This window comes from Callorhinchus milii, unplaced genomic scaffold, assembly GCF_018977255.1.
Source record: "Callorhinchus milii isolate IMCB2004 unplaced genomic scaffold, IMCB_Cmil_1.0 Scaffold16, whole genome shotgun sequence".
Lineage (NCBI taxonomy): Eukaryota > Metazoa > Chordata > Chondrichthyes > Chimaeriformes > Callorhinchidae > Callorhinchus > Callorhinchus milii.
In genome coordinates, this window is record NW_024704757.1 from 10,701,733 (window position 1) to 10,718,090 (window position 16,358).

Consider the following 16,358-nt stretch of genomic DNA (forward strand, 5'->3'; position numbering starts at 1 on the left):
GTGCGTTCGGGAACGGAACGCCCGTTTCCGGGGAGCGTTCGGGGACACTCGGCTGTTTCCGGAGAGATTCGGCCAAGGCAAACGCGAGTCAAAGGTCGATGATGTTTGACCTTGGGGTCAAGAAGACTTCTGCGGGGCTCACGCTTAAAAGAGAGCGAGAACTGTAAGAATCGCCTTATTAAAGACAAAAAAGGTAATGAAGGAATTGGTCTGAGGCGGCAAAGGCATCAGTCACTCTTACCTGAAGACCGTGGCCGGGCCGTCAAGGCTGAGAGAGCAATGGTGGCCAAAGATGGCGTGGATTGCTGGGGACTGTTTTGTCTCTGTGGTGAGTGCATTGTTGCTGGGGCTGTGCTTCAGCTGCTAAGAATGCTGCCTGGGTCCGAAGGTCAGTGCTTGGTTGCGAGGGAGAAGACCGTCGCTGCTAAACACAGTGCTCAGTTGCCGAGGGCGGTGCAGGTGGGGAGGATGGTTGACTGGTTGTTAAGGGCCAGTGTCTATCTGAGTAAGGTTGGTGCCTGGCATCAGTGATTGGGCTGGAGATGGCCCGCCGCTCCTCCTCTTACAACAATCTGCATTGAAACTAAGTGCAGTCGTCCGTACAATTTGGTAAAGTAAATCCGGGTGTCGCCAACTGGGCTTTATTCGTGTGTGAATGAGTTTTCCATGAAATTCCATTTTTAAAATTTGAAATTCATACCGTACCTCCTTCATTTAATAATTTCAACTCAAATTCCAATTAGATTTATCCTATGTGCAGCGTTGTACATTTTAGTTCTACGTACACTGTAATCAGATCGCCGAGATGCTATCCCACACAATTCACGCAGCTTTCCAGATCCAGCACAATTTATCCTGCATTCTTTCCAAATATAAAAAACTAGAAAGAATACTAAAAACTACTAAAAACCGAGAGTCGAGCAAGACGCCAAGGATCCAGACTGGCTTAGTGAGATGGAATGTGCAACATGGATGGTGATGCGACTGAGGTGTGGAGGTGCTGATGGAAGCCAATCAGGAGAGCCTCGGTCTTGTTTGGGAGCCTCTACTCCCAAACTACTGCCCCATCTCCAACCTCCCTTTCCTCTCCATGGTCCTGGAACAAGTTGTTCTCAGCTTCACTCCTTCCTCTCCCACTACTCCTTTCTTGAACCCCCCCAATCGGGTTTCCGTGCCGCCACACCACAGAAACAGCCCTGGTCAAAGTGACAAATGATATTCTGTCCATCTGCGACCGGGGCTCTCTATGCCTCCTCGTCCTCCTTGACTTCTCTGCCCCTCGACACCATCGACCACTCTATCCTCATCCACCGCCTCTCCTTTCACCTCAACCTTCATGGTTCTGCCCTTGACTGGTTCAGATCTTACCTTTCACACCGCCTCCACATCATCTCCACAAACGGTTTCTGCTCTAGCCCCCACACTGTCTTGTGCGGCGTTCCTCAGGCCTCTGTCCTTGGTTCCCTCCTCTTCAATATCTACATGCTCCCTCTTGGTGACATCATCCGCAGACATGGGGTCAACTTCCAAATGTATGCGGATGACACCCAACTGCACATCTCTGCCTCCGCCCTTGACTCCAGGACCCCTCCTGTCCTGACAGAATGTCTGTCAGACATCAAGTCCTGGATGAGTGCTGACTTTCTTCAGTTGAATGTCAACAAGACCGAGGCACTCCTGATTGGCTCCCGTCAGTGCCTTCTCACCTCAGGGGCTGACAGCATCACCATACACGGTTGCTCATTCCACCTTGCTAAGCCAGTCTGGAACCTTGGCGTCTTGTTTGACCCTCAACTATCCTTTCTACCCCACACCTGCGCCATGACCCCCTCTGCCTTCCCTCACCTCCGCCTGGTCCGCCACTGTCTCACACCGCAGGCCGCCGAAACCTTCATACGTGCTTTCATTACATCGAGGCTTGACTGTGCAAACTCCTTGCTTTACGGCCTCCCCAACTCCTCCCTCCACAGGCTGCAGTTAATCCAGATCTCTGCAACCCATGTCCTCTCCTGCACTAGGCTCCGCGACCCATCAATCCCATCCTCGCCCGATGACACAATTCAAAATCCTGGTCCTCACCTTCAAAGCCCTCCATGGTCTTGCTCCCCCCTACCTCTGCGACCTCCCAACGCCCTATCATCCTGCTCACTCCCCCCGCTCAGCGGGCTCCGGCCTGTTTCACATCCCGCCTCACTCGCCCCACTATTGGTAGCCAGGTCTTCTGCCACTCTGCCCCCACCCGCTGGAACTCCATCCTGCAGTCTTCCACCTCACCCTCTCCCTTGCCTCCTTCAAGACCCATCTCAAGACCCTCCTCTTCAACCGTGCTTTCGATCTTCCTGCTTCCCCCACTGCCCATCATCTTCCCTGACCCCGAGCTTGGGTCCGAAACTCTGTCTGCCCAACACCTTGGGACGTCCTCCCGACGTGAAAGGCTTTACAAATGTAATTTTGTTGTTGTTGTTGTCAGACATTGATTTGCACAAAAGCTATTTACTTGAATCCATTTCCATGGAGTAACAGCCTTGAAAATAAAAATCTGTTCTGGATAGATAACAAAGTCTATCCATTCAATGTTTAACAACCATCTGTTATTTTGCCAACTTAATTCATTACATTTCAATTTGTTTTCATTTTCTGAAACTTTTAAAATATTCCTTTGTTTTAACAGCTTATATAAATATATGTTGTTGTGGTTGCTCTACCTACATTTTACATTTTCTAAAGTGTTTTCCCCTTTTCACATGATCCATTATAGTATTTGTAGATGTTATTTTCCAGTCAGCTAGATTGAATCAGGATGTAGCCACATTCACATTTCCCATTCATTGATTATTTTTCATTCATTTTTTTGTTAAACTCGACCTCACCCATACTGTCCCCATATCCCTATTCTCCGCCTCAAAGAAGATGTGCCTGATACTAGAGATCATTCCAGAAATTCTAGGCCACCGTCGTGTGATAGTACTTGTACATTGGATATCTTTGCAATCCAGAACACAATTTCTGCGTTGCATTATTGATTTATTCACATTGCTCCCTCAAGCACACCATACAATATAATAATAATCCCTGCATTTGATTTAGCACCTATTCACGTCATTGAGACCTCTCAAAATATTGGTGAAACAAAGTGGCGTTCCATTACAATGCATGTAGAGTAGCACATATACATTGGCAAAGTGAAGATAACTAGGAAACCGAGCTTATCTGCACTTTCATATCAAATATAGTTTTGCTGCTTCACAGCTAGGTGTTCAGTTTCTTGTAACATATTATTTTTAATAATTTAGGTAAACATTTCCCTTTTTTTCTTTCTTTGTTTTCTTTTTTTCCCAATAGTTGTCTGTTCCACTCCTGAAAATGCCATCAGTCTATTCTTGCCAGAGACAGGATTGCTCAAAGTGGTCCACGCTGTTTCCAGGGAAGTCACCTGTTCATGTATCATTCAAGCGTAACAATGTTCCTGTAGTTGTTGGAATGCTGGTTAGAAGGAAAATGGAAACGTCTCGGCATTACTTTAATTATGAATCATAGAACATTCATAACACAAGAGTTGATTTGACTTATGTCTGTGCTGATGCTGGCTCCTCTATTGCAATTCTCTCTTCTAATCCCATTCCCCTGCTCTTACCCTATTTCTTTGAATATTAATTCCCTTCATCTTTTTATCCAATTCCCTTTTAAGTGCTTCTACGGATTTGGTTTCCAATAGTTCTACTCTAATGGTTCATTTCTCTCCATAACTTGAACTAAAGAGAACACTTTGATTTTCAACAGATAAGTATTTTATAGTCCATTATTAAAACACACATTGCAAATACTTAGCAAAAAACTACAATGCCATATTTTAAGTGAGTTAAACCTATATTTCTCCCTCATTTCCTCTCTCTCTTTGCTATGTCTCTGTTTTATGTCACTCCTCAGTCTGTTCTTAGCTCTACTATTCTACAATGTAGATGCTAGGGGGTGCACAAGAGCAAGCATATGCAACTTATCCATATACATTTCCTCCTTTCCTGTGGGACACTTGTACCTCTCCGTGTACCATTTCTCCCAACCATTGCATTGTGGCAAGGCGTAGAAGCAAACCTGCATTGTAGCACCAGTCACACTTAAGTGTATCTCACTTCAAGGCATATCATATCCTTGTGAATGTCAACCATTTGTCTGCTACTCTTATTCAGGCTTGGTGGTGTATTGACTGTGTGTCTTGGGTTCGACATTAAAATAATAAAACATTTCACCTACATTTAAAAGAGAAATTCTACAACTATAGATTATTCAGAACAAGAAGAACTTGCATTTTTAAGCTCTTCTGAACCTTCTCCAATTCAAACTGTTCATAATATTCCAAATATGGGCTCTCATAATTCTCATAAAAATAAGGTATTTTGTCTCTTCAGATGCTCTAAAGATGTAGCTTAATATTTGATCTTTGTTTTGTACCAACTGTATGTTGACTGGAAATCATATCCAAATTCTTCTCCGTCTCTGCCTCATTGCGCACACATCTTTGTTCAATTCTGCTTCAAGGCTCATTATTTTATACTGGGAAACACCTTACCATTTTACCAACTCTGCTCCAATGATGTCATGAACTTGATACTGGATCCCTAGTTTTACTGTGCAGGTTATTTTCCGAAGCTCTAAATCCGATTGTAAAACTTCCTTATACTTGGATTTCCGTATCATATTGAGAACAGCTTTACGGCCTGAAATTAAAAAAATAACAAAAATCTTTATAAGAAACACATCAGTGATTAAAATTCTCGAAAAGAGAAAACATTTGAAATAACTCAATCCCAATTTCAAGAAGGAGTAGGTCATCGAGTCAGCCACAACATTTCTTCTGCAAGTCAATATGTAAATGCAATAACCTGAATCCTTTAGGTTTGCCAGGAACTTATCCAGTTCCATTTTGAAACCCTTTACAGATTCTTGTTCCACATGTCTACAAGGCCATTCACGGCCTTGCTCCCTCCTACCTCTCCAACCTACTATCCCCCTACCTACCTGCCCGTACCCTCCGTTCCTCTGGCTCCGGTCTGCTCCACGTCCCCCGCCCCAACCGCCCTACCATCGGTGGTCGGGCCTTCAGCCTCTCAGCCCCCAGGCTCTGGAACTCCATCCCCCAGTGCCTTCGCCTTGCTTCCTCCCTTTCCTCCTTCAAGGCCGGTCTCAAAACCTTTCTCTTTGACCGTGCCTTCAGCTCCCCTCTCGACTCTCTTCCTCCTCCTCGCTCCCTCCCTTCCCTCCCCTCACCCTGACCATTTCCCCCCTGCTCGGGTCATGACCCAACTGTGCAGCGCCTTGGGACGTCCTCCTGACGTGAAAGGCGCTCTATAAATGGAATCTTGTTGTTGTTGTTGTTGTTGTTGTCTCATTCTTTTTACTAAAAAAAACAATGTTTTGCCACACAGCAATGGGAAACTGTCATTTTTTTTCTTTCCAACCCAGGCCAATTGTAGCTCCACCCATAGTCCCAATGGTGGGACGAAGGGGAGGGGAGAGTATAGCAGATTGGAGTTTGCCAACAATAACAACTTACATTTATACAGCGCTTGAACAGTCTATCTGCAAATTAATCCAGAATATTGATGCAACTCACCCTTCACAAAATATTTCACAAATCGACCAGCACCCGGAATTGAAAGCCACCAGCTTCCTACGTCCCGTACTGTAAAAACCCCTGCGTTCACCAGCTGTCTGCAGAATAATGTATACAACATCTGAAACATTCAAACCAAAGGGAAACTAGAATGATCAGCTTCAGCCATGCAGAAATTTATACGAGTGGTTGACTTGCACATGGGCAGAAATATTAAATGATGTTTGATTAAGATTGCAAAGTCAAGGTTTGTGCTTCAAAAATACATTTTGTGCATCTTAGATTTGTACATAAACTGTTCAAATCAAAATTTTTTAAATGTTTTCCAATTTATATTATAAAAGGGTTTTTATTGAACACGAGTGGAATGAAAAAGAAAAACAAAGAGGGTGGGAGAGAGATACACAATATGCACATTCAGACAAATAGTATTTAATCTATGGGGTGAAGGAACAGGATTATAACAGAAAGACATAAAGAAAAATTAAGTACTTTTTGTATTACAAGGGTTTGTAATATTATCCAAATGACATTTAGCAAGAGGAAAGCAACAGATCTCTGACATACAGAAGTAGCTCTACCTGGAACTCACGTTATTTCTTGGTCCTGAAAAGAGAACTCTTTCAGCATTTTCTCTTGGTTGAAACCAATATCTGTACAGGACGTTAATACTGTCTCTAAAAACCTCTGCACTGTCGCTGAACTCTCTTTTGTCGCTGTTGCAGCCAAAACTTTGCTTTTGTAATCTTCGCTAAAGACAATGCCAAACACATCGGTGTCAAATCCAAGATTGAACATTCGAATGACTCCCAGATCTTTCAGCTCATTCTGAGTTAAAACAATAAGATTATTTAGGTTAAAATAAAGTAACACATATCCTATTTGCTACATATCTTAAACAAACAGACCAGGGGTAAGTCTATCCCAAAATGAAACAACTAACTTTTTTTGTGGTTACCAATTAAAAATTATGACCGCAAGAGGCTAAGGCTGGCTAACTGAAGACAAATTTATATCCAACTTCCACAACAAGAGTTCAGAGCAACATAACTTACCAATTGACGATCAACTGTTGTTTTGTCTTTAACAATGCTGTAAAGTTGGTGTTTGAGGACAATTGGAGGAAGACAATCGTCAAATAATTTACGGGGAAATAATCTCACCAGAAACAGTAGCCCAGTTTTGGTATCATTTGGCATATCTAAAAAAAAAGTAAAACTTTTTTTAAGAAGTATTTATTTTCAAAAAGCCACTGTTAAGATTCCAGAAAATTGTCAAACTGCATGTTATTTAATTTGCATCATGAAAGAAAGTTCTAGCTCCCCTAACAGCCTAGCTGGTAAAGGTAGCTTTTAAAAAACTTGTCTTTAAACCCACCAATTCATTATTCCCGGGCATCATTGTTGAATGATGGCCTTCGCCGCTTCCTCCCTTTCCTCCTTTAAGGCCGGTCTCAAGACCTTTCTCTTTGACCGAGCCTTCAGCTCTGCTCTCGACTCTCTACCCCCTCCTCGCTCCCTCCCTTCCCTCCCCTCACCCTGAGCGTTTCCCCCCAATGCTCGGGTCCTGACCCAACTGTCCAGCGCCGTGGGACGTCCTTCCCGACGTGAAAGGCGCTCTATAGATGGAATCTTGTTGTTTTGTTGTTGTTGAATGCTTTTCTCCAGTGATAAAGGCCAAGCCTTCCTCCTCCCACAATCGAAATACTACCACTGAACACATATGGACTGAAAACAAAGTGGCAACTTTCTAAAAGATGCCTAAAGTACCTTCAAATTCCAGAGTGACACTCTTATCGGTGAGCACTGTGCCATCCTCCGCTCCCAGTCTGCGCTTCTTAAACTGCTTGAAGATCTGGGGGATCAATATCCTCTTCCGATTCATGGCTGCAAGTGGAACAAGCACCGACGTGTATGGGGTACTATGTGGCGGTGTCCTTCAGAGCCTAAACATGACGTTTATATAAGAAAGTTGAGATCTGAGGGCATTTTGATACCATTTATGAAGCGGAAGTGAACTGAAACATAGACTGAATTTGACTTAAATCTTATATCTACGTTTACAATTAAGGGACTCGCGGAGAGGGACTCACACTCGAGCTCCGCACTTGCCGACTCCCCCCCTCCCGGGTCTCAGTCCTTCAGAGGCCGCTTCAACAGCAGAGGTGAGTGGGCGAACTCCCCACTCCCGGGGAGTCGTGGACAGACGCGGACTGCGACTGCGCAGCCGGCCTGCGCCGACACCACTGCGCCTGCGCGGCCCGAAAAGCGACGTCACCGCGCGGCCTCACCCGACGACGTCGTCGGCGCCCGCGCCTGCGCAGCCGCAGCCGGCGTCAATGCGCCTGCGCGGCCAGCCGGTCTGAACCGGCGGCTCTGCGCCTGCGCACTCTTTCCGCGCCTCGTCCCGTGGTTCTTGTGCTGTTTATGTGCTGCGCGAACTCCCCGCGACCTCAATGAGTAACACACGCACACGCGCCGTTCCCGATTAAAGCAGGTCCTGGGCCTCGCTTATTCGAAACGCGTCGCTCGTGTGAGGTGTTAGATGTACCGCAGCCGCTTCAGGAGGGCGCGGGAGGCACCGAGGCCTGGGCCTGCAGGTGAGGGCGGAGCCGCCGGTGGGTGTGAGGCCCAGGCCTCAGGTACTGACCAGCAAACCCCTGTCCCGCGGACTGTGTTGACGGCGGTTGGTGACTGAACACGAGTGGGGCCGTGTACGGAGACATCACTGGGTGGGGGGTGGGTGGGGGGCGGCGGCAGCAGCAGCTGACACAGCATTGGGCTGTGGTCTTTGGAATGTGTCCCCTGAACTGCACCCACTGCTGTCAGCGCTGGGGCTTAATTTTGTATTCACCACAAATGGCGGCATCTTCCAGTGAAGCTTATATCACCCAATCAGAGGGGGTGGATCCTCCAGGGCCGAGAAAAATTCTAATTCCTCATCATAATCCTTGCATCTGATATGGCGCTTATTGTTTCATGCCGAGGGATGTTGCCCCCCAGGAAGCTTGCAAGGAGTTTCTGATACTTGCCATCCGCCTTGTGAGGGCTCAAACCCACACTTGTCAGGATGTCAAGTGACTGTGCAACGGGGGGGGGGCAGCAATAGCAGGGGCTTCTTAAGGAGGGCTCCAAGGTAACATGTTTGACAAGGGAGTGTCAGAATCAAACCAATCCTCTGTGGTGGTCTCAGTAGTGCAATTCCTGAGTCATTTGGGTCTGCAGTACCCCAGGGCAGTGCTGATGTGCATACCCTGGCGTCCCTAAGACTTGACTCTTGCCAATTTGTGCCTTGTACTCCCCAGAATTAGGTAAACAGGATTCGTCCCTGTGTGGAGAGGGTGCGCATGCCATTCCAATAAATATCTCTGGAATTTCCATGTATAGGTGAAATGGATGAACCTCCATTTGGTTTAGATACTTGTAAGCACAGTGATGGGTTTCCCCACGTGTCAAAAACCTGGTTGATCAAAAAAAAATGGCACTTATGACATCAAGAATGTCTCAAAAGTGTTTCACAAAGTTTCTGTAAAGTGCATTGGGTGCATTTGAAGGTGAACGAGACAAGTAACTTGTGCATAACAATGTCTAACAGACAGCCACAAAATGAATGACCAGTTTTAAATGGAGGATTGTTGGACAGAAGACTGGGAGAATCTCCCTTGTTACTGAATAGTGCCCTGCCATTATCCGTCCAAACAGCAGGCAGGACCTTGAGTTATCTTCTCATCTGAATGACGGTACCTTCAGAAGCCTCTTAAAAACATAACACTTTAACCGTGTCTTTTGTCAACATTCTTAAATTTCCCTTTCCTCAATCATGCCTGATGGTGTTTTGTTTTATATATTGACTGCTAGACGTGTCGGGCATTAATTTATGTTAATGTGTACACTGCACTGGACATTCGCCCACAAAAGATAGTCAATTCACTTTACAGTATTTTTTGTGAAGCACTTTGAGACATCTCGAAGACGTGATAACACTATATCGAATGCAAGGATTATTATTATACTGAGGCGTTTGCTGTACTGTAAATGAGGAGACACTGAGGTTTTCATTTTGTCTTTGAAGACAGTGGCAGCAAAGCTGTATCTTAAATGGGCTGTACAGAACATTGATCCAAAAATATTAATTTTGTTGTGAGAATGTGGTGTGTACTACCCCAGAAGGTTGTAGATCCAGAATCAATTGGACTATTCAAAGGAACATAAATAGATACCTGTGAAATATAGGTATTAAAGATTGACGGAATGTGAGAGAAATGGGTTCAAATGTGGGATTAAACTGTCAGAACATGCTTGATGAGCCTCTGTTCCTGTGATGCATAATGTCTTAATTATTCAGCATTTCTGTCATTTTTCCAGGCTCTTTAATCTACACAAACGCATCAAGATATGGATCAGCATTTCCATACTAGTGGGGAGACGTCCAGAGGATCCATCAAACGCAAACTAGAAGACACACGAGACGATCGGATTAAATTACTGCGGTTTAATTCTGATAAACAATACTCTTCAAATATGAACAGAAACACAGGTCATAAGCACGGACATGTTTTTGCCGTGGAAGTGGCTACGTATGACAGCAGCTTCCCAGATTACAGGCAGCCTGTTGAAATCGGATGCTTTTCATTAGATTCATACAGACAGTTCTTCAACGATGGAAGACAGCTTAAATGTTACGTGGAACCGTCCAGCAAGAACCCAAACTTTAACCTGCGAGATGGGTATAAAGACAGATACATAAAGCGAAACGAACATATTAAGGAGAAACTGGACCATATCCTGAAGTGGGTTTTAGTGAACAAGCAAAGATTCCCCATGTCTGCAGATGGCAAGTCACCTGCTGTTGGGAAGTAAGTTGTAGGTCCACACCATATGTTGGGACTTTAGTTTGTAGACTAGGCTAACACTCTAGCACAGGAGGAGTGCAACCTTGTAAGAGATGCATTTCTTTAAATGAAATATTAAAATGAGATTTTTGTCCTGGCCAACAATTCTCCAGATAAATTACTGATTCATTTCATTTTTTTATGGGATCTTGCTGTGCCCAAATCCCCTACCATGTTTACCCATAAAGGACTACTCTTGACAGTATTTATCTGTGAAAGTGATGGCATTGTAAGGCACTATTATCAAATTCAAAGATTATTTATTACTAAATTATCATATTCTGAGTTGTTTCAAGAAAAAAATATTTTTACTGGGTGATCGTACTGAAAGATTTCAAAGAGCTTCAGGTTATTCCTGTCAATTGCAGAGGCTATTTTTTGTAGCACCCATTTGCACAAGCAAGTTCCTACAAATGACCATGAGGTGAATGACTTAGTCTCTGGAGGACTGTTAGCCAAGACACAGTGAGAAACTCCCTTTTTCTCAGCCAAGGTATTGGTTTCAGCATCCCTGAATAACAACTGAGGTTCCTGCTGCACTTTCCAGTAATACCTCTGTAAAGTTCTCTGAATGTGGATGGTATGTGCAGTCTGGCTCATCTCTGATGCTCCTCACAGGTGAATAGCCTTTTGACATTTACTGTCTGGGTTCGTACAGAATGGCCACATGGAGCAAGGTACAGCAGGTGCCTGTGGAATTAGAGGGGGCACACATCAACACTCTGGAAAGAAGGGGAGAGACCTGTAGATGTGGTGGGGTGGGGGGAACTTTGCATTAGTCACTTGGATTTATTTATCTAATTTTGCAAGGCTTGATTACTGTCTGTCCTTTGGATGGTACGTCAAACCAAGGTCCTGTCTTCCTGTTCAGGTAGATGTTAAAAGATTGCATGATGCTATTCAAATCGAGAAGAGAGTTTCTCCTGGTGTCCTGGGCAACAATCTCCCCCCCCCCCCCCCCCACCCACCACCACCAACCCCCAAATAAAATTGTTTACTCAGTCCATTGTTTGGGACATTGATGTGCGCAATCGGCTCCTGCATTTCGCCCACAAAGTACACAACCAATCAACTTTACAGTATATCCTGTGAAGAGCTTTGAGATGTCTCAACTTGATAAGGCGCTATATCAAATGCAAGGATTATTGTGGATTGGATGGAATTTTGTGTATCTTCTTATGAATTTGTTCCATTATCCCTTTCAATTGCAGTCAGTTGCACACAGACTTCATCACGTGGAGGGGACATCTGACGAAAATCCTGACCACACCGTACGAGTCCCGAGAGGGCTGGCTGATGGCGGTGACCCTGTTCAATGGCACATATTACATGAGTGAGGTGGAGACTGAAGAAGCCAAGCGGCAGCGGGAGCACAGGACGGAGATGCAGGAAGAGCTGATGTATGGTGGCTACAAGTTTGAGCAGTACTTGTGTGCAGGTGAGAGTGTGGTCTCCAATATTCTTTTGTGTTGGGGCAAAATCTGATCTATCAAAAGATTGTAAGGGCCTGTTTGTAAAATATTGTTGGTTTCTGATTTAGAAACATAGGAAATTAGGAATGGGAGATGGCCATTTTCCTAAGCTGCCCTGCTGAAATTGAACGACTGCTTGTGGGTCACTACTGTGACATTGGCTACCTTACTTCGCCTGCAAAATGCAGTCAATCCACTTTACAATATATTCTATGTAGCGCTTTGAGACGTCTCAACAACGTGATAGGGGCTATATCAAATGTAAGAATTATTATTAGTATAACTCATCAGGTTCAGAAAAGCTCCTATGTTTGAAGAACATGGAGATAGATACTTAGTTTGCAGTTGTTTAGTTTTCAAGCTTTTCCTATTTAATAGTATGTTATAAACCAACTAATGAACAGGAAAGGTTTGGATTAAATTTTTAGGAATTCACATTATTCCTTCTTTCAGATAAACCACAGGGAAATCCTAATCCAGCTGGTGTGGTAAACACCAATGAAGCATTTTGCACTGTGGTCCGAACCCGGCTGAGCAGCCATTCCCTCGTGTTTGCTGGTGAGGTGGATTGCAAAGATATCTCCTGTCCCAGTCAGAAACCCCCACAGTGTTACTTGGAGCTGAAGACCAGCAGAGAGATGTACAACCCCAACCAACAAAGGAACTTTCATAGGTTGGTATTCCTTGCAGTCTTTGCCTCTGCCGTTTACACCGGGCAGTTTAAGCTTCAGTGCATTCTAAATGCCAAACGGTTCTGAACAAGCTGTGTAGATGTACAGAGGCTGTAGATGTAATGCGACTTGCATTGCAGTGACGAGTGGGTTTTAAAGCAGGAAGCTCATATTTAAACAAGTTTGCTGCTTTTCAGAGGAAAATTGTACAAGCACGGAATGAACTGGGGAGCGAAACACTGAGTGGAAGGTTATTGTCAACAAAGCCTTTCCTGCTTGGGCCAAACATTTTTTTTCCATCAAGAAATGTGAACTTAATAGCAGTTTTTAATAGCAGAAGTCTCGGACATGAAGTCAAGAGTATTCCCTTTTTTTCTCTGTTAGATAAAGCGAAGAATTGCTATTAGGAGGCTGTTTATTCTGGGAGGTCCTGGTTTTCTACCCTTCCCATGCCTGGCCTTCACTTGGATACTTCCTGCCAGCAGAGATATGATTGAAACCAGAAGCTAAACTTGTGAGGAACAGCAGACCCACTTCCCATCGCTTAGTATTGTAGCATTCTAGACAGCTGGATACTACTGTGACTGGCCCTGAAAGTTAGTGTCCTGTCCTACAATATCTGATCCGATTGTGTAACATTGATCCAGCTGATTGCTCCACTGCCGTTTTGGCTCCACTGAAACAATAAAAAAAATCGTAAATTCACTGTATTTGTTGTGACTTGGAATGGGTTGGCTGCTCTGACCGTCTACCTTCTGTTGGTAGGTTTAAACTGATCAAGTGGTGGGCGCAGTCCTTCCTGCCCGGGGTACCTCGGATAATCGCAGGCTTCAGAGATGACGAGGGGAAGGTTGTCTCCCTTCAATCTTTCGACACAATGAAGATCCATCACCTGGTCAAGGTTTGTACACAGCTGAATAGATTGGATTCAAAGCAGGTGGGAAGAAATCAAATGTTAAATCTGGAGAAATCTGCACTTGGTCATTTTCTTTAAAATTGGCTACAATATAGAGGAGACTTCTGACTATGAGTAATTTGATATGAGGATCCTCTGGCTCAGTGTGTGAATGTACCTTCTGATGTGCAATGATCATACAGACAATCCCTAGACTTCTAAGTGAGCTGATTCAACTACAGCGTTGGTTGGAAGGGCTACAGTTAAGCAGAGAATATGAACCAAGTGGGTGGGTGTGACTTTTGGAAACAACCCATGGAAGTGTCTTCTTCTCACAGAAAACCTTGCACAGCAATTCCACTCCTGATTCATGTATTACAATACACAGGCAGACAGAACCTTGGTTTAAAGTTTCATGTGAAGTACAGGACTGTATTGGAGCATCAGCCTACACTGAGTTCAAAGTCCCGAAGTGGGCTTGAACCTACAACCTCTGACTCGGAGGTGAGAGTGGCAACTGAGCCAGTAAAAGTATAAAAGTATCTGCTTAAATACTGTAACCTCACACCTACGCTTACTATTTGCATCCTAAAGTAAGTTGCACTCAATCCCACCAGAACATTTGATATCACGCTTAGAAGGTTAATGTCTTAAAAGGCTTCACAGATATTTGCTGTCAAGTGTAGTGTTTCGTCCATGCAAACACGTGTAGCAGCTTGTGTAATTGGGCAGCCATCAGCAGCAGAAACTCTAGCTGATTCTCCCTTCATTTGTAGCAACTTCCAACCACTGCTCGGCTATCAGCTCAAACAACAAATGACATTTGTATAGAGCCTTTCAATTCAGGAGGACATTCCAATGAGTACAAACACTGCAAATACAATATAGCTTATGGAGATGTACTATAATAACTGGTTTGTGTAACCTACAGCTAACAGCCTTTTGCAAAAGGCCCACAGACTAATCTGGATAATGATTTCGTGAGCAGGGAGTTTGAATTTACTTAACACAGAAATGATTGACTTATAGAATTCAACACTCAGTTGTTCGTGCTATGAGAATGCATGGACCGGTGGGAATTTATTTTGTTTTTTCTCATTTCCTTATATAGAACGAGCGGAATTGCTGGAAGCCAGCCGTCTGCCTGAACTTCTGCGACGCTTTCCTGTCCTTTGTGAAGAAGGTGGTAACACAGGATGATCACCGGTACAGTTCTAATCCATTTCCTTCGCTTTATCTTCGTGTTCTGCTAAAAGGCCATTTCAGATAAAATATTGCATTTTTATGCATTACAATGAAGCTCTGATGCCTTGGAGAGTGTATCCATTTAGTAGCCGAACTCTGCAGAACAGGATGTTCTTATGGGACAGAATACAGTTTGGGACAGGATGGTGGAAGGCGAACTAGATGGACCTTGGTCTTCTTTCACCTATCGAATTCTTATGTTCTTAGGATCTGTGCTGAGCTAGTGGATCTCAGCTAGGGCAGCAGGTGGAGCTAAAATTGGCACCAGAGAGTATCCAGGAAAGGTCTCAAAGGGAGACCAGAGCTCGGTGAATATATAAACCTCAGTATTTCTGGTTTTAGTTTGATTTCCAATAATTGGGAGTCATTTAATTATATGAGCGTAGAGTTCATTGTCAGTTAGTTGAGCAATTTGTTGGCATGTTAGTTGGCTGAATACTAGATAATTTACAGTCCTCCTCTTACTCATCAGGCAGACTCTGCTATCACTGTGTTGGGTTTGCCATGATATAAATACATAGGCCTGGAAACAACAGTTCATCAGGCTGCTCCCAAAGTAAACATTCCTAGACTAATATCTCAGATCCTTCAATCAGCTATCTCATTACCTCTTGCATTTGCTGATGGAATCTGCCTCCACCTCCCTATTGTAACTTAAAACACACGTGTAGGCCTTGTTTAACACTCCTCCGATCAGTAGCACAGATCTTGAGCTAATCTCTTCTGTAACCTTTCTTGACAGGTTGGTGCATCTTTTTTCCTGGCAACCCGGAAAAGATATTTCGTATACAGTACATATGGACTCTGTGTATTCCTTCCTCCCAGACTGGTATGTGGAAAAGTTACTGTACGGAGAGGTGATTAATCCATAGTGAATAAGAAGCACTTCCATCATCCGAATAAGTACGCAATGGGGCTGGGACAGGAGACTGTCTGTAAACTAACTGTTTTATAATCTGTAAAAAGTCGTGAGTTAAATTCCATTCAAAAGTTTCATAATAAAACGTTTTATAACATACATAGTCTGGGTCTTCCCGCCTATAAAATACTCCGTTTTGTTGCTGTTTTACTGTGCAAATGTCACAGTCAATCGCATTGTTTAAGAAGCGAGCAGTAAAATTATATGAATGCTGACTGCCTAGCCTGTTATTTGTTGTTATGACCATCCACCCAGTCAGGGCTTTAGCTCACAGGGTTGAGGTATTTCTGTGCCTCTCAAATTGGCCAAACAGGCTGCTTAGCTGCCAACATTGCCTTGGATCACTGCCAGCAACATGCCACCCATTAACCTCTGAAGGAGAATTTTTTTTATACCTTAAGATCATTCTTCTATCAGGCATTATTCTTCAGTGCACACTTCAAAAGGGCTGAATGTACAGAATGCCATTATGTGTAAATCTCAATTTTTTAAAAATAAAGCAGTTTCTAACAGTTTTCTGCTGGACGCGACATGTTTGGGCTACAGCTTCATGGCTGGTAGCCACACTCCAGCACCTGACCATAGCCATTCCTTACAGTGTAAGAAGAGTATCACATCTGATCCAGATCCTATGCTCACTCAATATAATAACTT

General features: G+C 44.0%; 2 protein-coding genes across 7 annotated transcripts; one reads left to right on the top strand and one right to left on the bottom strand.

The window, feature by feature from the left end:
* The first annotated feature begins 116 nt into the window (after nt 1–116).
* On the top strand, nt 117–15,919 carry dxo (decapping exoribonuclease). Of its 5 annotated transcripts, none has more exons than XM_042340919.1 (7): nt 117–328; nt 9,976–10,466; nt 11,714–11,940; nt 12,428–12,647; nt 13,411–13,546; nt 14,652–14,746; nt 15,528–15,919. In XM_042340919.1, exons 2-7 carry the CDS (start codon nt 10,006–10,008, stop codon nt 15,655–15,657), a joined length of 1,269 nt encoding a protein of 422 aa, XP_042196853.1. In that variant the 5' UTR covers nt 117–328; nt 9,976–10,005; the 3' UTR covers nt 15,658–15,919.
* On the bottom strand, nt 3,008–7,854 carry LOC103178736 (serine/threonine-protein kinase 19). 2 transcript variants are annotated; one of them, XM_042340988.1, is made up of 7 exons: nt 7,704–7,854; nt 7,381–7,556; nt 6,667–6,812; nt 6,204–6,439; nt 5,612–5,709; nt 4,568–4,715; nt 3,008–3,483 (listed from the first exon to the last, which is right to left on the bottom strand). In XM_042340988.1, the coding sequence occupies exons 2-7, from the start codon at nt 7,493–7,495 to the stop codon at nt 3,438–3,440; spliced, it is 789 nt and encodes a 262-aa protein (XP_042196922.1). In that variant the 5' UTR covers nt 7,496–7,556; nt 7,704–7,854; the 3' UTR covers nt 3,008–3,437. The 2 variants fall into 2 exon arrangements, with proteins under 2 accessions (XP_042196922.1, XP_042196923.1); XM_042340989.1 differs by having other exon boundaries at nt 7,381–7,854.
* Nucleotides 15,920–16,358: the final 439 nt, after the last annotated feature.

Excerpts from the sequence above, each read along its gene's own strand:
- dxo (XM_042340919.1), top strand. The coding sequence starts at position 10,006 with ATGGATCAGCATTTCCATACTAGTGGGGAGACGTCCAGAGGATCCATC. Across the intron at positions 11,941-12,427 it reads TGAGCAGTACTTGTGTGCAG|ATAAACCACAGGGAAATCCT; the intron begins GTGAGAGTGTGG and ends TCCTTCTTTCAG. Across the intron at positions 12,648-13,410 it reads CAACAAAGGAACTTTCATAG|GTTTAAACTGATCAAGTGGT; the intron begins GTTGGTATTCCT and ends TTCTGTTGGTAG.
- LOC103178736 (XM_042340988.1), bottom strand. The coding sequence starts at position 7,495 with ATGAATCGGAAGAGGATATTGATCCCCCAGATCTTCAAGCAGTTTAAG. Across the intron at positions 6,813-7,380 it reads TGTCACTCTGGAATTTGAAG|ATATGCCAAATGATACCAAA; the intron begins GTACTTTAGGCA and ends CTTTTTTTTTAG. Across the intron at positions 5,710-6,203 it reads TTTCAGGACCAAGAAATAAC|ACAGCTGGTGAACGCAGGGG; the intron begins GTGAGTTCCAGG and ends ATTATTCTGCAG.